Source organism: Ammospiza nelsoni, chromosome 28 (assembly GCF_027579445.1).
Source record: "Ammospiza nelsoni isolate bAmmNel1 chromosome 28, bAmmNel1.pri, whole genome shotgun sequence".
NCBI lineage: Eukaryota > Metazoa > Chordata > Aves > Passeriformes > Passerellidae > Ammospiza > Ammospiza nelsoni.
In genome coordinates, this window is record NC_080660.1 from 2,389,385 (window position 1) to 2,409,783 (window position 20,399).

Genomic DNA, 20,399 nt, shown 5'->3' on the forward strand with positions numbered 1-20,399 from the left:
CCGGCAGCACTGGCAGCACCGGGCGGCCCCGCTGCGCCCCACGGGGACACCCCCAGCGGCAGAGGCGGGCGGGCAGCGGGGTGTGTGTGTGTCTGTGTGTGTGTGAGGCGTCGCACCGGGCCCCGGCGGCGGCGGCGCCCAGCGAAGATGGCGGTGACCACGCTCAGTGTCCCCCCCCCACTCCCACGGGCCCCGCCTCACCGGGGCCTCACCGGGGACCGGCCCCGGTCGCGCATGCGCAGAGCGAGCTCCGGGCCCTTCCGCTTCCTGCGCCGTGAGCGGGACCGGGCGGCCCGAGCGGGGCCCGCAGCAGCCCCGGAGCGGCCCCGCCATGGCCATGGCGCTCAAGATGCTGCCCTGCAAGAAGCGCAGAGCGGCGGCGGCAGCGGCGGGGCCGCCGAGCCCCCGGGAGCGCGGGGAGGACGCGGAGCTGCCCGGAGGCTCCGGTGCTGCTGAGGGAGGCGGCTCCGCCCGGCCCGCGGGGAGGGGGCCCGGGGAGGCCTCGCCGAAGAGCGGCAGGAAAGCCCCGGTGAGGGCGGCCCCGAGCCCCGGGCAGGAGCTCCCCGCGGGGCCCGGCAGCCCGGCGGCGGCGGAAGGTACCGGGAGGGGCGGCGGCTTTGCGCCCTGGGATTTTGGGTTTCTTTTGTTTCGGGTTTATTTTCCTAAGGAAGTGTTACAGATTAAAATGAGAATGTTTTATCATCCCTGGAAGTGTCCGAGGCTGGGCTGGACGGTGGAAGCGTCCCTGCCATGACAGGGATGGGATGGGATTTATGTTCCCTCCCCACACGAACCATTCCGTGATTATTTGGGAAAGGGTCCGTGGGTGTTTGTGAGGCCGGAGATGAGGGGACTGGGACATGTCTGACAGGGAAAGGCTGAGGGAGCTGGGGCTGCTCAGCCTGGAGAGGAGCCCCAGGGAGAGGGACCTCAGCCCTGGGTGTGCCTGAGTGTCTCTGGGTGTTCCTGACTGTCCTCAGGTGTCCCTGGGTGTCTCTGAGTGTCCTTGGGTGTCCCTGGGTGTCTCTGAGTGTCCCGAGGTGTCCCTGGGTGTCTCTGAGTGTCCGTGGCTCTCCCCAGGTGTCCTGTGTGTGTCCCTGGGTGTCTGAGTGTACCTGAGTTTCCCTGTCTGTCCCCAGGTGTCCCTGTGTCTGTCCCAGTCCGTCCCAGTGAGCAGAGGTCAGAGCAGCCCCAGGCTCTGCTCCAGGCCCAGCAATGGCCCCAGAGCCACGGGCAGGGCCTGAGCCCAGGAGCTGCCCCTGCCCAGGAGGCAGAACTGCTGCCCTGGGCAGTGCCCAGCCCTGAGCAGAGCCCAGAGAGGCTGTGGGGGCTCCGTGCCTGGGGATCCCAGAGGCACCTGGAGCAGGCCTGAGCCCTGGGGTGTCCCTGTTTAGGGACCCCAGACCCACCTGGAGCAGCCCTGAGCCCTGGGGTGTCCCTGTTTAGGGACCCCAGACCCACCTGGAGCAGCCCTGAGCCCTGGGGTGTCCCTGTTTAGGGACCCCAGACCCACCTGGCCCCATCCTGTGCCCTGGGGTGTCCCTGCCCTCACAGGTGGCACAGGTCACCCTCTGTTGTCCCTTCAGACTTGATGGATTCTGTGATTCCCAGTGAGAATCCCCTCTGGTTCTCGTGCTGCTGTGATGGGATCCCTGATTTGACTGAAAGCTGGGTTTGTGGCAGGGAAGGAGCTGGAATGGGGCAATTCTCAGTTTTATGGGCCTGCCCAGACCAGGAGGGGAAGGGTTTGAAGGGTTTGTGTGGGTTCATTAGCCCATGGTGGCCATGAAAATTCATCCCAAATCTGTCTGCCCCTCCTGTGGCAGGAACACTTGTACAAAAGTGTTACAACCACATTTTGGAGAAACCCCCAGGTTCTGGCTCTTGGGGTGGGTTTGATGTATTTGAATGGGAAAATCAATGAGAAATAAATGAAAGATTAATTTGTGAGGTGTAACACCCACTTTGGTGTGTTATCTTTGCTCTGTGCTGGATCTGCCTGCAGCTGGCTGTTCTGTTTGCAGGGAAAATCCCAAAGCTGTACTCAGAGGTGGAAGTGAGCTCTCAGAGAGATCTGGATCCAAGTGAAAACCCTGGGCCAGTGCCAGAATCTCCAGGCAGGAGCTCCCTGCAGCTTTCTGCTGCCAGAAATCCCAGCACCATGAGGCCACCCAAGAACAGCAGAGCAGGTGAGTGCTCCCAGGAGGAAAATTTGGTTTTGGGGCTGTTTTGGATAAATCTGGCTGATACAGCAAGCTCTGGAATTGTGAAGATGGTGAGGGATGTGTAGGTGCAGGGTTTTGTTTTAATTTTCATCTTGTGCTCCATAATTCAGTGCAACTTGCTGGAGTTGATCTCTGCAATTTTTGGCTGCTCAAAATCCTTCAGAGAAAATGGAGATTTTCTTTCTCTGAGCCAGCAAAGCAGGAAAACACTTTTCAAGTCCTGGAAACGAACCTGTTCTTGCTGTGTGGTACCTGGAGTTTATTAAAGGTGCCAAAAGGCTGCTGAGGCCATTTTATAAATCATTCTGGAGGAGGTGGCAGCTGCACGACCTTGATGTGCTCAATTAACTCAGGTCCTGCAGAACTTGAATCCATCATTCAAAAGAATTTCTGGTTCTCGTGGCTGCTTCTGTTTGGGTGGTTTTGCATCAGCTGATGGAAGTTCTGCTGTTTCTTGCAAGAATCTTTGCCAGGAGAATCTTTGCAAAAGTCTTGGAAGGGGAATTTTTGCAAGGAGAGTCCTGCAAGGGGAATCTCTGCAAGGAAAATCTCTGCAAGAAGGGTCTTGCAAGGGGAATCTTTGCAAGGAAAATCTTGAAAGAAGACTTGCAAGGAGAATCTGTGCAAAGAGAACCTTTGCAAGATGGGTCTTGCAAGGAGAAATATCTTTGCAAGGAGAAATATCTTTGCAAGGAGAACCTTTGCAAGGAAAATCTTGCAAGACTTGCAAGGGGAATCTCTGCAAGGGGAATCTCTGCAAGGGGAATCTTTTCAGGAAGAGTCTTGCAAGGGGAATCTTTGCAAGAATCTCTGCAAGGAGGGTCTTTGCAAGGGGAATCTTTGCAAGAAGGGTCTTACAAGGAGAACCTGTGCAAGGAGAGCCTTTGCGAGATGGGTCTTGCAAGAGGAACCTCTGCAAGGAGAATCTTTGCAAGGGGAACCTTTGCAAGGAAAATCTTGCAAGACTTGCAAGGGGAATCTTTGCAAGGGGAATCTTTGCAAGGGGAATCTCTGCAAGGGGAATCTTTTCAGGAAGAGTCTTGCAAGGGGAATCTTTGCAAGAATCTCTGCAAGGAGGGTCTTTGCAAGGGGAATCTTTGCAAGAAGGGTCTTACAAGGAGAACCTGTGCAAGGAGAGCCTTTGCAAGGAAAATCTTGCAAGACTTGCAAGGGGAATCTTTGCAAGGAGGGTCTTTGCAAGGGGAATCTTTGCAAGAATCTCTGCAAGGAGGGTCTTTGCAAGGGGAATCTTTGCAAGAAGGGTCTTGCAAGGAGAACCTGTGCAAGGAGAGCCTTTGCAAGGAAAATCTTGCAAGACTTGCAAGGGGAATCTTTGTAAGGAGGGTCTTGTAAGGAGAATCTGTGCAAAGAGAACCTTTGCAAAATGGGTCTTGCAAGAGGATCCTCTGCAAGGAGAATCTTTGCAAGGGGAACCTTTGCAAGGAAAATCTTGCAAGACTTGCAGGGGGAATCTTTGCAAGAGTCTTGCAAGGACAATCTTTCAAGAATTGCAAGGGGAGTCTTTTCAGGAAGGGTCTTGCAAGGAGAATCTTTGCAAGGATAGTCCTGCAAGAAGAATCTCTGCAAGGAGAATCTTGCAAGGGGAATCTTTGCAAGAAGGGTCTTGTAAGGAGAATCTGTGCAAAGAGAATCTTTGCAAGATGGGTCTTGCAAGAGGAACCTTTGCAAGGAGAATTATCTTTGCAAGGGGAGCCTGTGCAAGGAGAACATTTGCAAGGAAAATCTTGCAAGACTTGCAAGGGGAATCTCTGCAAGGGGAATCTCTGCAAGGGGAATCTTTTCAGGAAGAGTCTTGCAAGGGGAATCTTTCAAGAATTGCAAGGGGAATCTTTTCAGGAAGGGTCTTGCAAGAAGAACCTTTGCAAGGACAATCTTGCAAGGAGAACCTTTCAAGAAGAATCTTTGCAAGGAAAATCTTGCAAGAAGACTTGCAAGGTGAATCTTTGCAAGGAGAATCTTTGCAAGAAGGGTCTTGCAAGAGGAACCTCTGCCAGGAGAATCTTTGCAAGAGCAATCCTGCAAGGAAAACCATCTTTGCAAGGGGAACCTGTGCAAGGAAAATCTTGCAAGACTTGCAAGGGGAATCTTTGCAAGAGTCTTGCAAGGAGAATCTTTCAAGAAGACTTGCAAGGAGAATCTTGCAAGGGGAATCTTTTCAGGAAGGGTCTTGCAAGGAGAATCTTTGCAAGGAAAATCTTGCAAGAAGACTCTTGCAAGGAGAACCTTTGCAAGGAGAACCTTTCAAGAAGAATCTTTGAAGGAAGATCTTGCAAGAAGACTTGCAAGGAGAATCATCTTTGCAAGGAAAATCTTGCAAGACTTGCAAGGGGAACCTTTGCAAGAAGGGTCTTGCAAGGAGAATCTGTGCAAAGAGAATCTCTGCAAGATGGATCTTGCAAGAGGAATCTTTGCAAGGAGAACCTTTGCAAGTGGAATCTTTTCAGGAAGAGTCTTTCAAGGAGAATCTTTGCAAGGAGAATCTTGCAAAGGGAGTCGTTGCAGGAATCTCTGCAAGAAGGGTCTTGCAAGAGGAGTCATCTTTGCAAGGAGAATCATCTTTGCAAGGGGAACCTTAGCAAGAAGGCTCTTCCAAGGAGAACCTTTGCAAGGAGAACCTTTGCAAGGAGAATCTTTGCGAGTTTTTTTGCAGAATTCTATTTTGTGTTTATTTTCAAACTCGTCCTTTTTGGATGCGAAGCAGCCGAGATTTTTAGATTCCATCTCTGCTGGTTTTTCAGAGGAGCAGGACGGGGAGGACGTCGAGAGGAGGAAGAGGAGGAGGAAGGCGAGCAAAAGGAAGAGAGAAGTGAGAAGCCAGGAGGAAGAGGGCTCCTTGTCCTGTGACATCAAACTGGACGAGTCCCTGGACCGCACCCTGGAGGATGGAGCCAAGCAGCACAACCTGACCGTGGTCAACGTCAGGAACATCCTGCACGTGAGTGTGGGGACAGGCAGGGCTGGGGGCTCTGGGGTTCCTCTTTCCTGCTCAGCAGAATTCGTGGTTGGAGTTCTGGATGCTGAGAACGTTAAACTTGCTGTGCTGACAGACCTTGACTGCCAGGAGAGCCGTGCACTCCTTGTCCTTCCTCCTTGTCCTTCCTCCTTGTCCTTCCTCCTTGTCCTTCCTCCTTGTCTCTCCTCTTTGTTCTATTCCTTGTTTCCTCTCCTGGGTTCCTCTCCTTGGTTCCCCTCCTTGTTCCCCCTGCTTGTTCTTCTCCTTGGTTCCCGTCTTTGTTCTCATTGTTTTTCCTCCTTGGTTTCTCCTCCTTGGTTCCTCCTCCTTGGTTCCTCCTCCTTGGTTCCTCCTCCTTGGTTCCTCCTCCTTGATTTCTCCTCCTTGGTTTCTCCTCCTTGGTTTCCCCTCCTTGGTTTCCCCTCCTTGGTTTCTCCTGCTTGGTTTCTCCTCCTTGGTTCCCCTCTTTGTTCCCATTGTTTCTTCCTCCTTGTTTCTTCCTCCTTGGTTCCTCCTCCTTGGTTCCTCCTCCTTGGTTCCTCCTCCTTGGTTCCTCCTCCTTGGTTCCTCCTCCTTGGTTCCTCCTCCTTGGTTTCTCCTCCTTGGTTTCTCCTCCTTGGTTTCTCCTCCTTGGTTTCTCCTCCTTGTTTCTTCCTCCTTGCTTTCCCTTCCTCGTTTCTTCACCTTGGTTTCCCCTCCTTGTTTCTTCCTCCTTGGTTTCTCCTCCTTGGTTTCCCCTCCTCGGTTCCCCTCCTCATTTCCCCTCCTTGGTTTCTCCCTCCTCGTTTCCCCTCCTTGGTTTCTCCTCCTTGGTTTCCCCTCCTTGTTCCCATTGTATTTCCTCCTTGGTTTCTCCTCCTTGGTTCCCCTCTTTGCTCCCATTGTTTCTCCTCCTTGGTTTCTCCTCCTTGGTTCCTCTCCTTGGTTTCTCCTCCTTGGTTCCCCTCTTTGTTCCCATTGTTTCTCCTCCTTGGTTTCTCCTCCTTGGTTTCCCCTCCTTGGTTCCCCTCCTTGGTTCCCGTCTTTGTTCCCATTGTTTCTTCCTCCTCGGTTTCTCCTCCTCGGTTTCTCCTCCTCGGTTTCTCCTCCTTGGTTTCTCCTCCTTGGTTTCTCCTCCTTGGTTCTTCCTCCTTGGTTTCTCCTCCTTGGTTTCTCCTCCTCGGTTTCTCCTCCTCGGTTTCTCCTCCTTGGTTTCTCCTCCTTGGTTTCTCCTCCTTGGTTCTTCCTCCTTGGTTTCTCCTCCTTGGTTTCTCCTCCTTGGTTCTTCCTCCTTGGTTTCTCCTCCTTGGTTTCCCCTCCTTGGTTTCTCCTCCTTGGTTCCCGTCTTTGTTCCCATTGTTTCTTCCTCCTCGGTTTCTCCTCCTTGGTTTCTCCTCCTCGGTTTCTCCTCCTTGGTTTCTCCTCCTTGGTTTCTCCTCCTTGTTTCTTCCTCCTTGGTTTCTCCTCCTTGGTTTCTCCTCCTCGTTTCCCCTCCTCATTTCTCCTCCTTGTTTCCCTCCTGCCTTCCCCTATTTCTCCCAAATTTTCTGCAGTGTCGTACTGAAATGTTTTAAAGACTGAATATTATTCCACACTTTCTCCAGAGATTTACATATTCCACATTTTCTCCAGAGATTTGGGAGCCTGTGAGTGCTTAAAAATTGAAGTTTAATCCAGATTTAGTTGTAGCACTCCTCCTGTGACTGGGACCAGCACATTTTACTCATTCCACGACATGACTGATAACTGATATCAGACAAACTGCTGTGGGCTTTTGTTTTGATTATTTTATTTCTCTCTGTTGGGAATTTATTCTGGGGAGCATTCACAGAGAAAGTAGTGCAAAGATTTTAATCTCTGCTGTGATTTGAATTTTAAATTCATTCATTTATTTAAATTTTTTTTGAAACATCCTGGTTTTGTGTGTTCCTTTAGGAAGTGATCACCAATGAGCACGTGGTGGCCATGGTGAAAGCAGCCATCAGTGAGACAGAAGATATTCCTTTGTTTGTAAGTAAAAAACTCTTGCTCAATTTATTTTATTTTTGTTCCAAATTACCCAAGGCCTTCCTGGCCTTTAATGGGATGTGGGGAGAAGAGGTAGAACAAAAAAACTCATTTACCTGGTATAATAATTATAATAATTAGGTTTCATTATCAGATTACCACCTGGATGAAGTGAGTGTAAATTATAAAACAGAAATAGGAGGAGTTAGTTTTGAGGTTATTTTTGAGGTCAGTTTTGAGTAAATTTTGAGTAAATTTTGAGTTATTGGTGAGTTATTAGTGAATTATTGGTGAGTTATTGGTGAGTTAGTTTTGAGGTTAGTTTGGAGTTAGTTTTGAGTTAATTTGGAGTTAATTTAGAGTTAGTTTTGAGGTTATTTTTGAGGTTAGTTTGGAGTTAATTTTGAGGTTAGTTTTGAGTTATTGGTGAGTTATTGGTGAGTTAGTTTTGAGGTTATTTTTGAGGTTAGTTTTGAGTTAGAGGTTAGTTTAGAGTTGATTTAGAGTTGATTTAGAGTTGATTTAGAGTTGATTTAGAGTTGATTTAGAGTTAATTTTGAGTTAATTTTGAGTTAATTTTGAGTTAATTTTGAGTTATTGGTGAGTTATTGGTGAGTTATTGGTGAGTTATTGGTGAGTTAGTTTTGAGGGTTAGTTTTGAGGTTAGTTTTGAGGTTAGTTTGGAGGTTAGTTTGGAGGTTAGTTTGGAGGTTAGTTTGGAGGTTAGTTTGGAGTTATTGGTGAGTTATTGGTGAGTTATTGGTGAGTTATTGGTGAGTTAGTTAGGAGTTAATTTTGAGTTAATTTTGAGTTAGTTTTGAGGTTAATGGTGCGTTAATGGTGCGTTAATGGTGCGTTAATGATGCGTTAATGATGCGTTAATGATGCGTTATTGGTGAGTGAATGGTGCGTTATTGGTGAGTTAATGGTGAGTTAGTTTTGAGGTTATTTTTGAGGTTCATTTTGAGTTATGGGTGAGTTATATTGTCTGAAAGGGAATTAATTGAAAGGTAATGAATTTAAAAAAAGAGAAAAGCTTCATGGTAAGCTGTACTTTACTCATAGTAAATTTACTTATAATAACTTTACTCACACTAACTTTACTCACAGAAAAGAGTTGCTGGGAAAACCCTGTCCTTAAGGAAAGGATTGAATTTGTTCCTGTTTTGTTTTCACCTCTCAGGAGCCCAAAATGACTCGTTCCAAGCTGAAGGAAGTGGTGGAGAAAGGAGGGGTGAGTAAATCTCTGCTCCATCTCTGCTCTGTGTGCCTGCAGCTGGGGCAGGGAGGAGCAGATTCTTCCCTAGAGGAAAAATTCCAGAATTCCCAGAAAGTTTGGGTGGGTTTTTGGGGTGTCTGTGCATGGATTGATGATTTTTACCAATGCTCCTCTTAGAGGGTCACACACCAAAATCACTGAGAGAGCAACAGGAGCATCAACGTGCTTTGAGTCTTGGAGTGAGAAGAACCAATTCAAACAATTAAATGATCAATTAAATCAATTAAATGATCAATTAAATCAATTAAATGATTAATTTGGGCTGGGCAGCACAGAGCCAGGCCAGGCTTGGCAAGGGCAGTGAATTCCCAGTGCCCATCCTGAATTCAGTCCCAGGGCAGATTTGAAGGTTTTGTTTGAGCTCAGCAGCTCCATCTCTGCTCTGTGTGCCTGCAGCTGGGGCAGATTCTTCCCTAGAGGAAAAATTCCAGAATTCCCAGAAAGTTTGGGTGGGTTTTTGGGGTGTCTGTGCAGGGTTTGATGATTTTTATCAATGCTCCCCTTAGAGGGTCACACACCAAAATCACTGAGAGAGCAACAGGAGCATCAATGTGCTTTGAGTCTTGGAGTGAGAAGAACCAATTAAAACAATTAAATGATCAATTCAAACAATTAAATGATCAATTAAAACAATTAAATGATCATTTAAATCAATTAAATGATCAATTAAATCAATTAAATGATCAATTAAATCAATTAAATGATTAATTTGGGCTGGGCAGCACAGAGCCAGGCCAGGCTTGGCAAGGGCAGTGAGCTCCCAGTGCCCATCCTGAATTCAGTCCCAGGGCAGATTTGAAGATTTTGTTTGGCTCAGGAGCTCCTCAGCTCGGTGACAGAGCCCCTGTGACACAGCCCAGGTGTTTTTGCTGTCCCCAGGTGATTCCCACATGGAATATTTCTCCAATTAAGAAGGCAAACGAGGTGAAGGTGAGTGAATTATGGCTGGGGAAGGGCAGATCACACTGCAGCTTCCTGCTGAGGCTGAGATTTTGTGGAGGGCTGGAGCAGACTTGTGTGCTAAAATATAAAATCATTTCTGAGCTGCTCATGCCGTTTCCATCACATAAATTCTAAATTATTTGTGTTTTTGTTGCACCTTGGCTTTCCTTTACCAGTCTTTCAGTAATTGCTTTCTTCAGCATTTCCTTTCTGAGCCTCAGGGTGTTTCCTCAATTTTAAATATTTGATCTGATTGTGAACTCCTCTGCTGTTAAGAGTGTTCACCCTCTTTCTCTTTTGTACTAAAATAATTTCTGAGCTGCTCATGCCATTTCCATCACATAAATTCTAAATTATTTGTGCTTGTTCTTGCCATTTCCATCACATAAATTCTAAATTATTTGTGTTTTTGTTGCACCTTGACTTTCCTTTGCCAGTCTTTCAGTAATTTATTTCTTTGCTTTCTTCAGCATTTCCTTTCTGAGCCTCAGGGTGTTTCCTCAATTTTAAATATTTGCTATGATTGTGAACTCCTCTTCCTCCTAATGTTAAGAGTGTTCACCCTCTGTTCTCTTGTGTGCTAAAATATAAAATAATTTCTGAGCTGCTCATGCCATTTCCATCATATAAATTCTAAATTATTTGTGCTTGTTCTTGTCATTTCCATCATATAAATTCTAAATTATTTGTGCCTGTTCTTGCACCTTGACTTTCCTTTACCAACCTTCCAGGAATTTATTTCTTTGCTTTCTTCAGCATTTCCTTTCTGAGCCTCAGGGTGTTTCCTCAATTTTAAATATTTGATCTGATTGTGAACTCCTCCTCCTGCTACTAAGAATGTTCACCCTCTTTCTCTTGTGTACTAAAATATAAAATAATTTCTGAGCTGCTCATGCCGTTTCCATCACATAAATTCTAAATTATTTGTGTTTTTGTTGCACCTTGACTTTCCTTTACCAACCTTCCAGGAATTTATTTCTTTGCTTTCTTCAGCATTTCCTTTCTGTGCCTCAGGGTGTTTCCTCAATTTTAAATATTTGCTGTGATTGTGAACTCCTCCTCCTCCTCCTCCTGCTGCCTTTTTCTCTTTCTCTTGTGTGCAGCCCCCTCAGTTTGTGGACATTCCCCTGGAGGAAGATGATTCCTCTGATGAAGAATACCAGCCTGATGATGAAGAGGAGGATGAGACTGCAGAGGAGGTGAGTGCACTGTGTGTGCTCAGCACACAGGGCTGAACATCTTCCAAAAGTTGAATTTCCTGAAAATCTCCGCCTTTCTTCCTCATTTCTGGAAAACCAAAGTGAATAGAATTAGGAAATGTCATAGGAAAATTTCATATGGCATCTTCCAAATGCCTGGTTTCCTGAAAATCTTCACATTTCTTCCTAATTTCTGAAAAGCAAAGTGAATAGAATTAGGAAATGTCATAGGAAAATTTCATATGGCATCTTCCAAATGCCTGGTTTCCTGAAAATCTTCACATTTCTTCCTAATTTCTGAAAAGCAAAGTGAATAGAATTAGGAAATAATAGGAAAATTTCATATCTTTGTGTGAAGTTTTCTCCCATTTCTGCTCAAGCAGAACAAGAAATTCACTCTGCCCTTGCAAATTTGGCATTTTCTGTCCTGAATAAAACCTTTGATTAGGAAATAACAGGAAAATTTCCTATCTTTGTGTGAAGCATTTCTGCTCAGGCAGAACAAGAAATTCATTCTGCCCTTGGAAATTCCTGTGCTGAATAAAATCTTTAATTAGGAAATAACAGGAAATTTTAATATCTTTGTGTGAAGTTTTCTCCCATTTCTGCTCAAGAAGACAAAGAAATTCACTCTGCCCTTGGAAATTTCTGTGCTGAATAAAACCTTTAATTAGGAAATAACAGGAAATTTTAATATCTTTTGTGAAGTTTTCTCCCATTTCTGCTCAAGCAGAACAAGAAATTCACTCTGCCTTTGCAAAAAAGGCAGAAAAACACAATTTAATTTAACCCACGGACACCTAAAATCTTCCAGCAATCATTTTTCACTTCTCTACTATTCATTTAGCTGGAAGAGAGGCTTTGAAATATTATTTGGGGCGGGATGATTTTGGAGAATTTTTGATTTTTTGGGATTTTTTTTTGAGGTTTTTTGGCACTTTTTGCCCTGCAGAGCTTGCTGGAGAGTGATGTGGAGAGCACAGCTTCTTCTCCTCGTGGGGCCAAGAGGTGCAGGACACGGCGCTCCTCTGATGAGGAGGGAGGGACCCTCTGTGAGGTAAAACCTGAGGGAAAAAAATCCCAATTTATTCATCCAAACCCCCTAAAAAAATCCCCTAAAACCCCCTAAAAAATCCCCTTAAAAAAAAAATCCCCTTAAAAAAAAAAATCCCCTAAAATCCCTTAAAAAAATATCAATTTCTACAATTGTGAGGCCAGGTGGATTTAGGGTCCCGCTGCTACGTTGGGCTGACTCTAAAATAAAACAAGAAATTCACTCTGCCCTTGCAGATTTGGCAATTTCTGTCCTGAATAAAATCTTTAATTAGGAAATAATAAGAAAATTTCATATCTTTGTGTGAAGCATTTCTGCTCAAGCAGAACAAGAAATTCACTCTGCCCTTGGAAATTCCTGTCCTGAATAAAACCTTTAATTAGGAAATAACAGGAAAATTTCATATCCTTGTGTGAAGTTTTCTCCCATTTCTGCTCAAGCAGAAAAAGAGATTTACCTTGTCCTTGGCAATTTCTGTGCTGAATAAAACCTTTAATTAGGAAATAACAGGAAAATTTCATATATTTGTGTGAAGCATTTTTCCCATTTCTGATCAAGCAGAACAAGAAATTCACTCTGCCCTTGCAAATTTGGCAATTTCTGTCCTGAATAAAATCTTTAATTAGGAAATAACAGGAAAATTTCATATATTTGTGTGAAGTTTTCTCCCATTTCTGCTCAAGCAGAAAAAGAGATTTACCTTGTCCTTGGCAATTTCTGTGCTGAATAAAAACTTTAATTAGGAAATAACAGGAAAATTTCATATCTTTTTTGTGAAGCATTTCTGCCATTTCTGCTCAAGCAGGACAAGAAATTCACTCTCGAAAATTCACTGAAAAATCACCAAAACCTCACCAAAAACTCACCGGAAATTCACCGAAAAATCACCAAAACCTCACCGGAAATTCACCGAAAAATCAGCAAAAATTCACCGAAAAATCACCGAAAATTCACCAAAAATTCACCGAAAAATCATAGAAAAATCATTGAAAATTCACCAAAAATTCACCGAAAAATCACCAAAAATTCACCAAAAACTCACCGAAAACTCACCTCTTGCTCCAAACCCTACTTTGAATATTTTTCTTCAGGTGGAGGCGGCGCCCCCAGCTCCTGTGAGGCACATCAGCGCCGAGGTGGTGCCCATGGGCCCCCCACCGCCCCCCAAGGCCAAGGCGAGCAGGGACAGCTCCTTCATGGAGAAGCTGCACGCCGTGGATGAGGAGCTGGCCTGCAGCCCCGTCTGCATGGACGCCTACCAGGTACCTGCTGCCTTTGGTAGTTCACGTTTTATGGAGAGGAGGAGAGTTTCTGGGGTTTTTTCCTGGTTTTTGGGGTTTTTCCCTTTTTTTCCGCTTTTTTTCCTTTTTCCCCCTTTTTTCCCCCTTTTTTCCCCCCTTTTTTCCCCCTTTTTTCCCCACTTTTTCCCCCCACTTTCCCCCCTTTTTTTCCCTTTTCCCCCTTTTTCCCCCCTTTTTCCCCCCTTTTTCCCCCCTTTTTCCCCCTTTTTTCCCCCTTTTTCCCCTTTTTTCCCCCTTTTTTCCCCCTTTTTTCCCCCTTTTTTCCCCCTTTTTTCCCCCTTTTTTCCCCCTTTTTTCCCCTTTTTTCCCCCTTTTTTCCCCCTTTTTTCCCCCTTTTTTCCCCCTTTTTTCCCCCTTTTTTCCCCCTTTTTTCCCCCTTTTTTCCCCCTTTTTTCCATTTTTTCCCCTTTTTTTCCTTCTTTTTTTCTCCCTCTTTTTTTTCCCACCTTTTTTCCCGCCTCTTTTTTCCCCGCTCTTTTTTCTCCCCTTTTTGTCTCCCCTTTTTGTCTCCCCTTTCTGTCTCCCCTTTTTTCCCCCTTTTTTCCCCCCTTTTTCCCCCCTTTTTCCCCCCTTTTTTCCCCCTTTTTCCCCCCTTTTCCCCCCTTTTTCCCCCTTTCCCCCCTTTTCCCCCCTTTTCCCCCCTTTTCCCCCCTTTTTCCCCCCTTTTTTCCCTTTTTCCCCCCTTTTTTTCCTCTTTTTTTTTCCCACTTTTTTTCCCCGCCTCTTTTTCCCCGCCTCTTTTTTCCCGCTCTTTTTGTCTCCCCTTTTGTCTCCCCTTTTTTCCCCTCTTTTTTCCCCTCTTTTTTCCCCTCTTTTTTCCCCTCTTTTTTCCCCTCTTTTTTCCCCTCTTTTTCTTCTCCCCTTTTTTCCCCCCTTTTTATTTCCCCCCTTTTTTTTTCTTTTTTTTTTTTTTCCTTGCACTATTTTCTGGGCTTCTTCTATTTTTTTCTGGGATGTTCTGGGGTTTATTTCCTGGGACTATGTGGGTTTTTTTCCTGGGATGTTCTGGGGTTTGTTCTGGGTTTTTTTTCTGGCACATTCTGGAGGGACTTTCTGGGCTTTTTCCTGGGATGTTCTGTGGGGACTTTGTGGGCTTTTTCCTGAGACTTTGGGGGTTTTTTTGGGACATTCTGGGGAGAGTTTGTGTATTTTTTTCTGGGACATTCTGAGCATTTTCTGGGACATTCTGGAAGGATTTTGTGGGCTTTTTCCTGGGCTTTTTCCTGGGATATCCTGAGCTTTTTCTGGGACGTTCTGGGTTTTTTCTGGGACGTCCTGGGGTTTTTTTAAGGAAGTTCTGTGGGGACTTTGTGGGCTTTTTCCTGGGTCTTTGGGGGTTTCTTTTGGGACATTCTGGGGGGAGTTTGTGTGGTTTTTTCTGGGACATTCTGGGTTTTTTTCAGAGACGTTCTGTGGGGACTTTGTGGCTTTTTCCTGGGCTTTTTCCTGGGACGTCCTGGGTTTTTTTTTAAGGAAAATCTGTGGGGACTTTGTGGGCTTTTTCCTGGGTCTTTGGGGTTTTTTTTTGGGACATTCTGGGAGGAGTTTGTGTGGTTTTTTCAGGGACATTCTGTGGGGACTTTGTGGGCTTTTTCCTGGGCTTTTCCCTGGAATGTCCTGGGCTTTTTCTGGGACATTCTGGGCGACCTTTGTGTTTCTTTCCCCAGCACTTTATCACTTTTTCCTAGGACTTTATCACTTTTTTCCTGCCACTCTGTGGCTTTTTCTGAGGTGGACACGGCAGGGATGTTTAATTTGTCCCTGCAGCCCCTGGAGGACAGCCTGATTGCCTTCAGAGACGTTCTGGGGGGACTTCATGGGCTTTTTCCTGGGATGTTCTGTGGGGACTTTGTGGGCTTTTTCCTGGGTCTTTGGGGTTTTTGTTGGGACATTCTGGGGAGAGTTTGTGTATTTTTTTCTGGGACATTCTGGAGGGACTTTGTGGGCTTTTCCCTGGGCTTTTTCCTGGGATATCCTGAGCTTTTTCTGGGACGTTCTGGGTTTTTTCTGGGACGTCCTGGGGTTTTTTTAAGGAAGTTCTGTGGGGACTTTGTGGGCTTTTTCCTGGGTCTTTGGGGGTTTTTTTGGGACGTTCTGGGGGGAGTTTGTGTGGTGTTTTCTGGGACATTCTGGAGCGACTTTGTGGGCTTTTTCCTGGACTTTTTCCTGGGACGTTCTGGGTTTTTTTCTGGGATGTTCTGGGTTTTTTTCAGAGACGTTCTGTGGGGACTTTGTGGGCTTTTTCCTGGGCTTTTTCCTGGGATATCCTGAGCTTTTTCTGGGATGTTCTGGGGTTTTTTTAAGGAAGTTCTGTGGGGACTTTGTGGGCTTTTTCCTGGGTCTTTGGGGTTTTTTTTGGGACATTCTGGGAGGACTTCGTGGGCTTTGCCCTGGGATATCCTGGGCTTTTTCTGGGACATTCTGGACGACCTTTGTGTTTCTTTCCCCAGCACTTTATCACTTTTTCCTAGGACTTTATCACTTTTTTCCTGCCACTCTGTGGCTTTTTCTGAGGTGGACACGGCAGGGATGTTTAATTTGTCCCTGCAGCCCCTGGAGGACAGCCTGATTGCCTTCAGAGACGTTCTGGGGGGACTTCATGGGCTTTTTCCTGGGATGTTCTGTGGGGACTTTGTGGGCTTTTTCCTGGGTCTTTGGGGTTTTTGTTGGGACATTCTGGGGAGAGTTTGTGTATTTTTTTCTGGGACATTCTGGAGGGACTTTGTGGGCTTTTCCCTGGGCTTTTTCCTGGGATATCCTGAGCTTTTTCTGGGATGTTCTGGGGTTTTTTTGAGGAAGTTCTGTGGGGACTTTGTGGGCTTTTTCCTGGGTCTTTGGGGTTTTTTTTGGGACATTCTGGGAGGAGTTTGTGTGGTTTTTTCAGGGACATTCTGGGAGGACTTCGTGGGCTTTGCCCTGGGATGTCCTGGGCTTTTTCTGGGACATTCTGGGCGACCTTTGTGTTTCTTTCCCCAGCACTTTATCACTTTTTCCTAGGACTTTATCACTTTTTTCCTGCCACTCTGTGGCTTTTTCTGAGGTGGACACGGCAGGGGTGTTTAATTTGTCCCTGCAGCCCCTGGAGGACAGCCTGATTGCCTTCAGGACGCGCTCCAAGCGGCCGCTGAAGGACGTTCCGCTGGGGCAGCTGGAGGCCGAGCTGCGCGCGCCCGACATCACCCCCGACATGTACGAGCCCAGCACGGGCGACGACGAGGAGTGGGAGAGGTGGCTCAGGGGGCTCATGAACGACGACGTGGAGAACGAAGGTACCTGGGAGAGGTGGAGCTGGAGGGGTCACTGGTGTGTAAAACAACATTGATTTGTGTTAAAATTGCCACATCGGGCTTGTTTAAACACATTCTGAGGTGGTGAAACCACCACCTCCCTGGGCAGGCCATGGTAGAACTTGGAACCTGGTGAGAACGTGGTGAGAACTTACTTGGGCAGAACTTGGTCATGAACAATGACGTGGAGAATGAAGGTATCTGGGAGAGATGGAGCTGGAGGGGTCACTGGTGTGAAAAGCACGATGATTTTGTGTTAAAATTGCCCCATCCAGGCTTGTTTAAACACATTCAGGGATGGTGGCTCCACCACCTCCGTGGGCAGGCCATGGCAGAACTTGGTAGGAACTTGGTCGGAGCTTGATTGGAACTTGAGCAGAGCATGAGGAGAGCTTGGTGAGAACTTGGTGAGAACTTGGTGCAAACTTACTTGGGAAGGACTTGGTGAGGACTTACTTGCTCAGAACTTGCTCAGAACTTGCTCAAGAACGATGACATGGAGAATGAAGGTACCTGGTAGAGGTGGACCTTGGGAGGGTCACTGGTGTGACAAACACCATGAATTTGTGTTAAAATTGCCCCATCCAGGTTTAAATACATTCAGGAATGGTGATGTCACCACCTTGCTGGCCAGAACTTGGTTAGAACTTGCTCATGAATGATGGCGTGGAGAACGAAGGTACCTGGGAGAGGTGGAGCTGGAGGGGTCACTGGTGTGTAAAATACCATGAATTTGTGTTAAAATTGCTGCATCCTGGTTTGTTTAAGCTCATTCTGAGGTGGTGGCTCCACCGCCTCCCTGGGCAGGCCATGGCAGAACTTGGAACTTGATGAGAACGTGGTGAGAACTTACTTGGGCAGAACTTGGTCATGAACGATGACGTGGAGAACAAAGGTACCTGGGAGAGGTGGAGCTGGAGGGGTCACTGGTGTGTAAAATACCATGAATTTCTGTTAAAATTGCCCCATCCAGGCTTGTTTAAACACATTCAGGGATGGTGGCTCCACCACCTCCGTGGGCAGGCCATGGCAGAACTTGGTAGGAACTTGGTCGGAGCTTGATTGGAACTTGAGCAGAGCATGAGGAGAACTTGGTGAGAACTTGGTGAGAACTTGGTGCAAACTTACTTGGTAAGGACTTGGTGAGGACTTACTTGCTCAGAACTTGCTCAGAACTCGCTCAAGAACGATGACATGGAGAATGAAGGTACCTGGTAGAGGTGGACCTTGGGAGGGTCACTGGTGTGAAAAGCACCATGAATTTGTGTTAAAATTGCCACATCCAGGCTTAAATACATTCAGGGATGGTGACTCCACCACCTCCCTGGTCAGAGCTTGGTGAGAACTTGGCCAGAACTTGGTCATGAACAATGACGTGGAGAACGAAGGTACCTGGTAGAGATGGAGGGGTCGCTGGTGTGACAAACACCATGAATTTGTGTTAAAATTGCCCCATCCAGGCTTAAATACATTCAGGGATGGTGGCTCCACCACCTTGCTGGTCAGAACTTGGTTAGAACTTGCTCATGAATGATGGCGTGGAGAACGAAGGTACCTGGGAGAGGTGGAGCTGGAGGGGTCACTGGTGTGTAAAACGACATTGATTTGTGTTAAAATTGCTGCATCCTGGTTTGTTTAAGCACATTCTGAGGTGGTGGCTCCACCATCTCCCTGGGCAGGCCATGGCAGAACTTGGAACTTGGTGAGAACGTGGTGAGAACTTACTTGGGCAGAACTTGGTCATGAACAATGATGTGGAGAATGAAGGTATCTGGGAGAGATGGAGCTGGAGGGGTCACTGGTGTGAAAAGCACCATGAATTTGTGTTAAAATCACCATATCCAGGCTTAAATACACTCAGAGACGGTGGCTCCACCACCTCCCTGGTCAGAGCTTGGTGAGAACTTGGCCGGAACTTGGTCATGGATGTTGACATGGAGAATGAAGGTACCTGGTAGAGATGGAGGGGTCACTGGTGTGAGAAACACCAAGAATTTGTGTTAAAATTGCCACATCCAGGTTTGTTTAAGCACATTTTGAGGTGGTGATGCCACCACCTCCCTGGGCAGAGCTTGGTGGGAGCTTGGTGAGAACTTGGCCAGAAGTTGAGCAGAGCTCAGTTTGAGCTGTCAGGTTTGTTCTTGTTTCCATAAATCCAAAATTCCTCTTTGTGACAGTGAATAAATAAAACTCCTGGCTTGGTGCTGGGGCAGGATGATGACAAAACCTGCTCAAAACCTGTTCAAAACCTGATTAAAACCTGCTCAAAACCTGATTAAAAACTGATTAAACCTGCTCAAAACCTGTTCAAAACCTGATTAAACCTGTTCAAAACCTGATTAAAACCTGATTAAACCTGCTCAAAACCTGTTCAAAACCTGATTAAAACCTGCTCAAAACCTGATTAAACCTGCTCAAAACCTGTTCAAAACCTGATTAAAAACTGATTAAAACCTGTTCAAAACCTTATTAAACACGCTCAAAACCTGATTAAAACCTGCTCAAAACCTGATTAAACCTGATTAAAACCTGTTCAAAACCTGATTAAAACTGATTAAACCTGTTCAAAACCTGTTCAAAACCTGATTAAAACCTGCTCAAAACCTGCTCAAAAACCTGATTAAAACCTGATTAAAACCTGTTCAAAACCTGATTAAAACCTGATTAAATCTGTTCAAAACCTGATTAAACCTGCTCAAAACCTGATTAAAACCTGCTCAAAACCTGTTCAAAACCTGATTAAATCTGCTCAAAAACCTGATTAAAACCTGATTAAATCCTGTTCAAAACCTGATTAAATCTGCTCAAAACCTGATTAAAACCTGATTAAAACCTGCTTTTTTGCAGATGAAGCTGATGATGATGATGACCCTGAGTACAATTTCCTGGAAGATCTGGATGAACCAGACACAGAAGATTTCAGGAATGACCGTGCTGTGAGAATCACCAGTGAGTTCCTCAGGAATTCCCCCTCCTGCCTTGTAGTAATTCCTTGGGAATTGTTTTATGGCGAGGAATTTTTGTGGTGCAGGATATTAAATAAAGATTTATTTAATTGAAGAGCTTTTGGCTCTCTGGGAGTGCGTGGGAGGATCTGGGCTGAGCTGCTGTGCTCAGCACAACCTGAAAAACAAAATTTAGGTGACAATAAAACCTGAAATTAGGTGATAATACATTCTGAAAGGCAGTTCAGACTTGAATGTTTGCCTTGTGATTGAATTTAATTAGATTTTAAAGTCCTCACAGACTTTAGTTTTATAAACATATCATTTTCTGGCTTTGCAAAAAGCCACACTTGCTTTAGGTCTTAGTGCAGATTTGCATAACTTTAAATTTAATCATGAATTATAAATATGCAATTTTGTAAATATGAAATGTATTTAGATTAGATAAAATATATAATATATAAAATATATGAAAATATAAAAATATATGTTGTATATTATATGTTGTATATTATATGTTGTATATTATATATTATACATTATACATTATATATTGTACATTATATATTACATATAATATTATATATAATATTATATATAATATTATATATAATATATTATGAATATAAAAAATTAGGTTTTATGTGATATTTTAAATCCAGACAATCTCAGCTCAAGATTTTTTTTGGGCCCAGCATTAAAAAAGGAATTATCAGGGGCCTTTCTTTTTTTGGTCCTCTGGAGCCTTTCTTTTTTTGGTTTGTAGGAGGAGGATTTCCCTCTGTGAGAGAAATTCCTTCAATTGAGCTGATATTATGACAGGATTTGCTGAGTGTTTCTTGGAAAAGGCATCTTGATAATCCCTTTTAATTTTCCTTGCAGAAAAGGAGGTGAATGAGCTGATGGAGGAGCTGTTTGAGACAGTAAGTGATAACAAAGTGGCACAAAAGCAGGGCTGGCAGCTGGCATGTGGCACTGCAGGGTGCTGGGCTGTGCCAGGGGCTCTGCCACTGCTGGGGCAGGTTTGGCCTTGGCAAGGGAAGCTCTGCAGGGATTGCCTGGAGTGAAAATCTGCAGGGATTTCCTGAAGTGAAGATTTGTAGGGATTTCCTGGAGTGAAGATTTGTAGGGATTTCCTGGAGTGAAGATTTGTCGGGATTTCCTGAAGTGAAAATCTGTAGGGATTTCCTGAAGTGAAGATCTACAG

General features: G+C 45.4%; 1 protein-coding gene across 3 annotated transcripts in view; it reads left to right on the plus strand.

The window, feature by feature from the left end:
• Positions 1 to 331: 331 nt before the first annotated feature.
• The window catches only part of LOC132084849 (GON-4-like protein), a 60,277-nt gene continuing 40,209 nt past the window's right edge, over positions 332 to 20,399 (plus strand). For all 3 annotated transcript variants that reach the window (XM_059490112.1, XM_059490114.1, XM_059490115.1), the window contains exons 1-12: positions 332 to 596; positions 2,025 to 2,189; positions 4,985 to 5,181; positions 7,114 to 7,188; positions 8,369 to 8,419; positions 9,344 to 9,394; positions 10,510 to 10,605; positions 11,558 to 11,662; positions 12,751 to 12,921; positions 16,037 to 16,229; positions 19,095 to 19,196; positions 20,075 to 20,115. In XM_059490112.1, coding sequence (XP_059346095.1) covers positions 332 to 596; positions 2,025 to 2,189; positions 4,985 to 5,181; positions 7,114 to 7,188; positions 8,369 to 8,419; positions 9,344 to 9,394; positions 10,510 to 10,605; positions 11,558 to 11,662; positions 12,751 to 12,921; positions 16,037 to 16,229; positions 19,095 to 19,196; positions 20,075 to 20,115 — 1,512 coding nt within the window. The remainder of the gene's footprint in view (positions 597 to 2,024; positions 2,190 to 4,984; positions 5,182 to 7,113; positions 7,189 to 8,368; positions 8,420 to 9,343; positions 9,395 to 10,509; positions 10,606 to 11,557; positions 11,663 to 12,750; positions 12,922 to 16,036; positions 16,230 to 19,094; positions 19,197 to 20,074; positions 20,116 to 20,399) is intronic.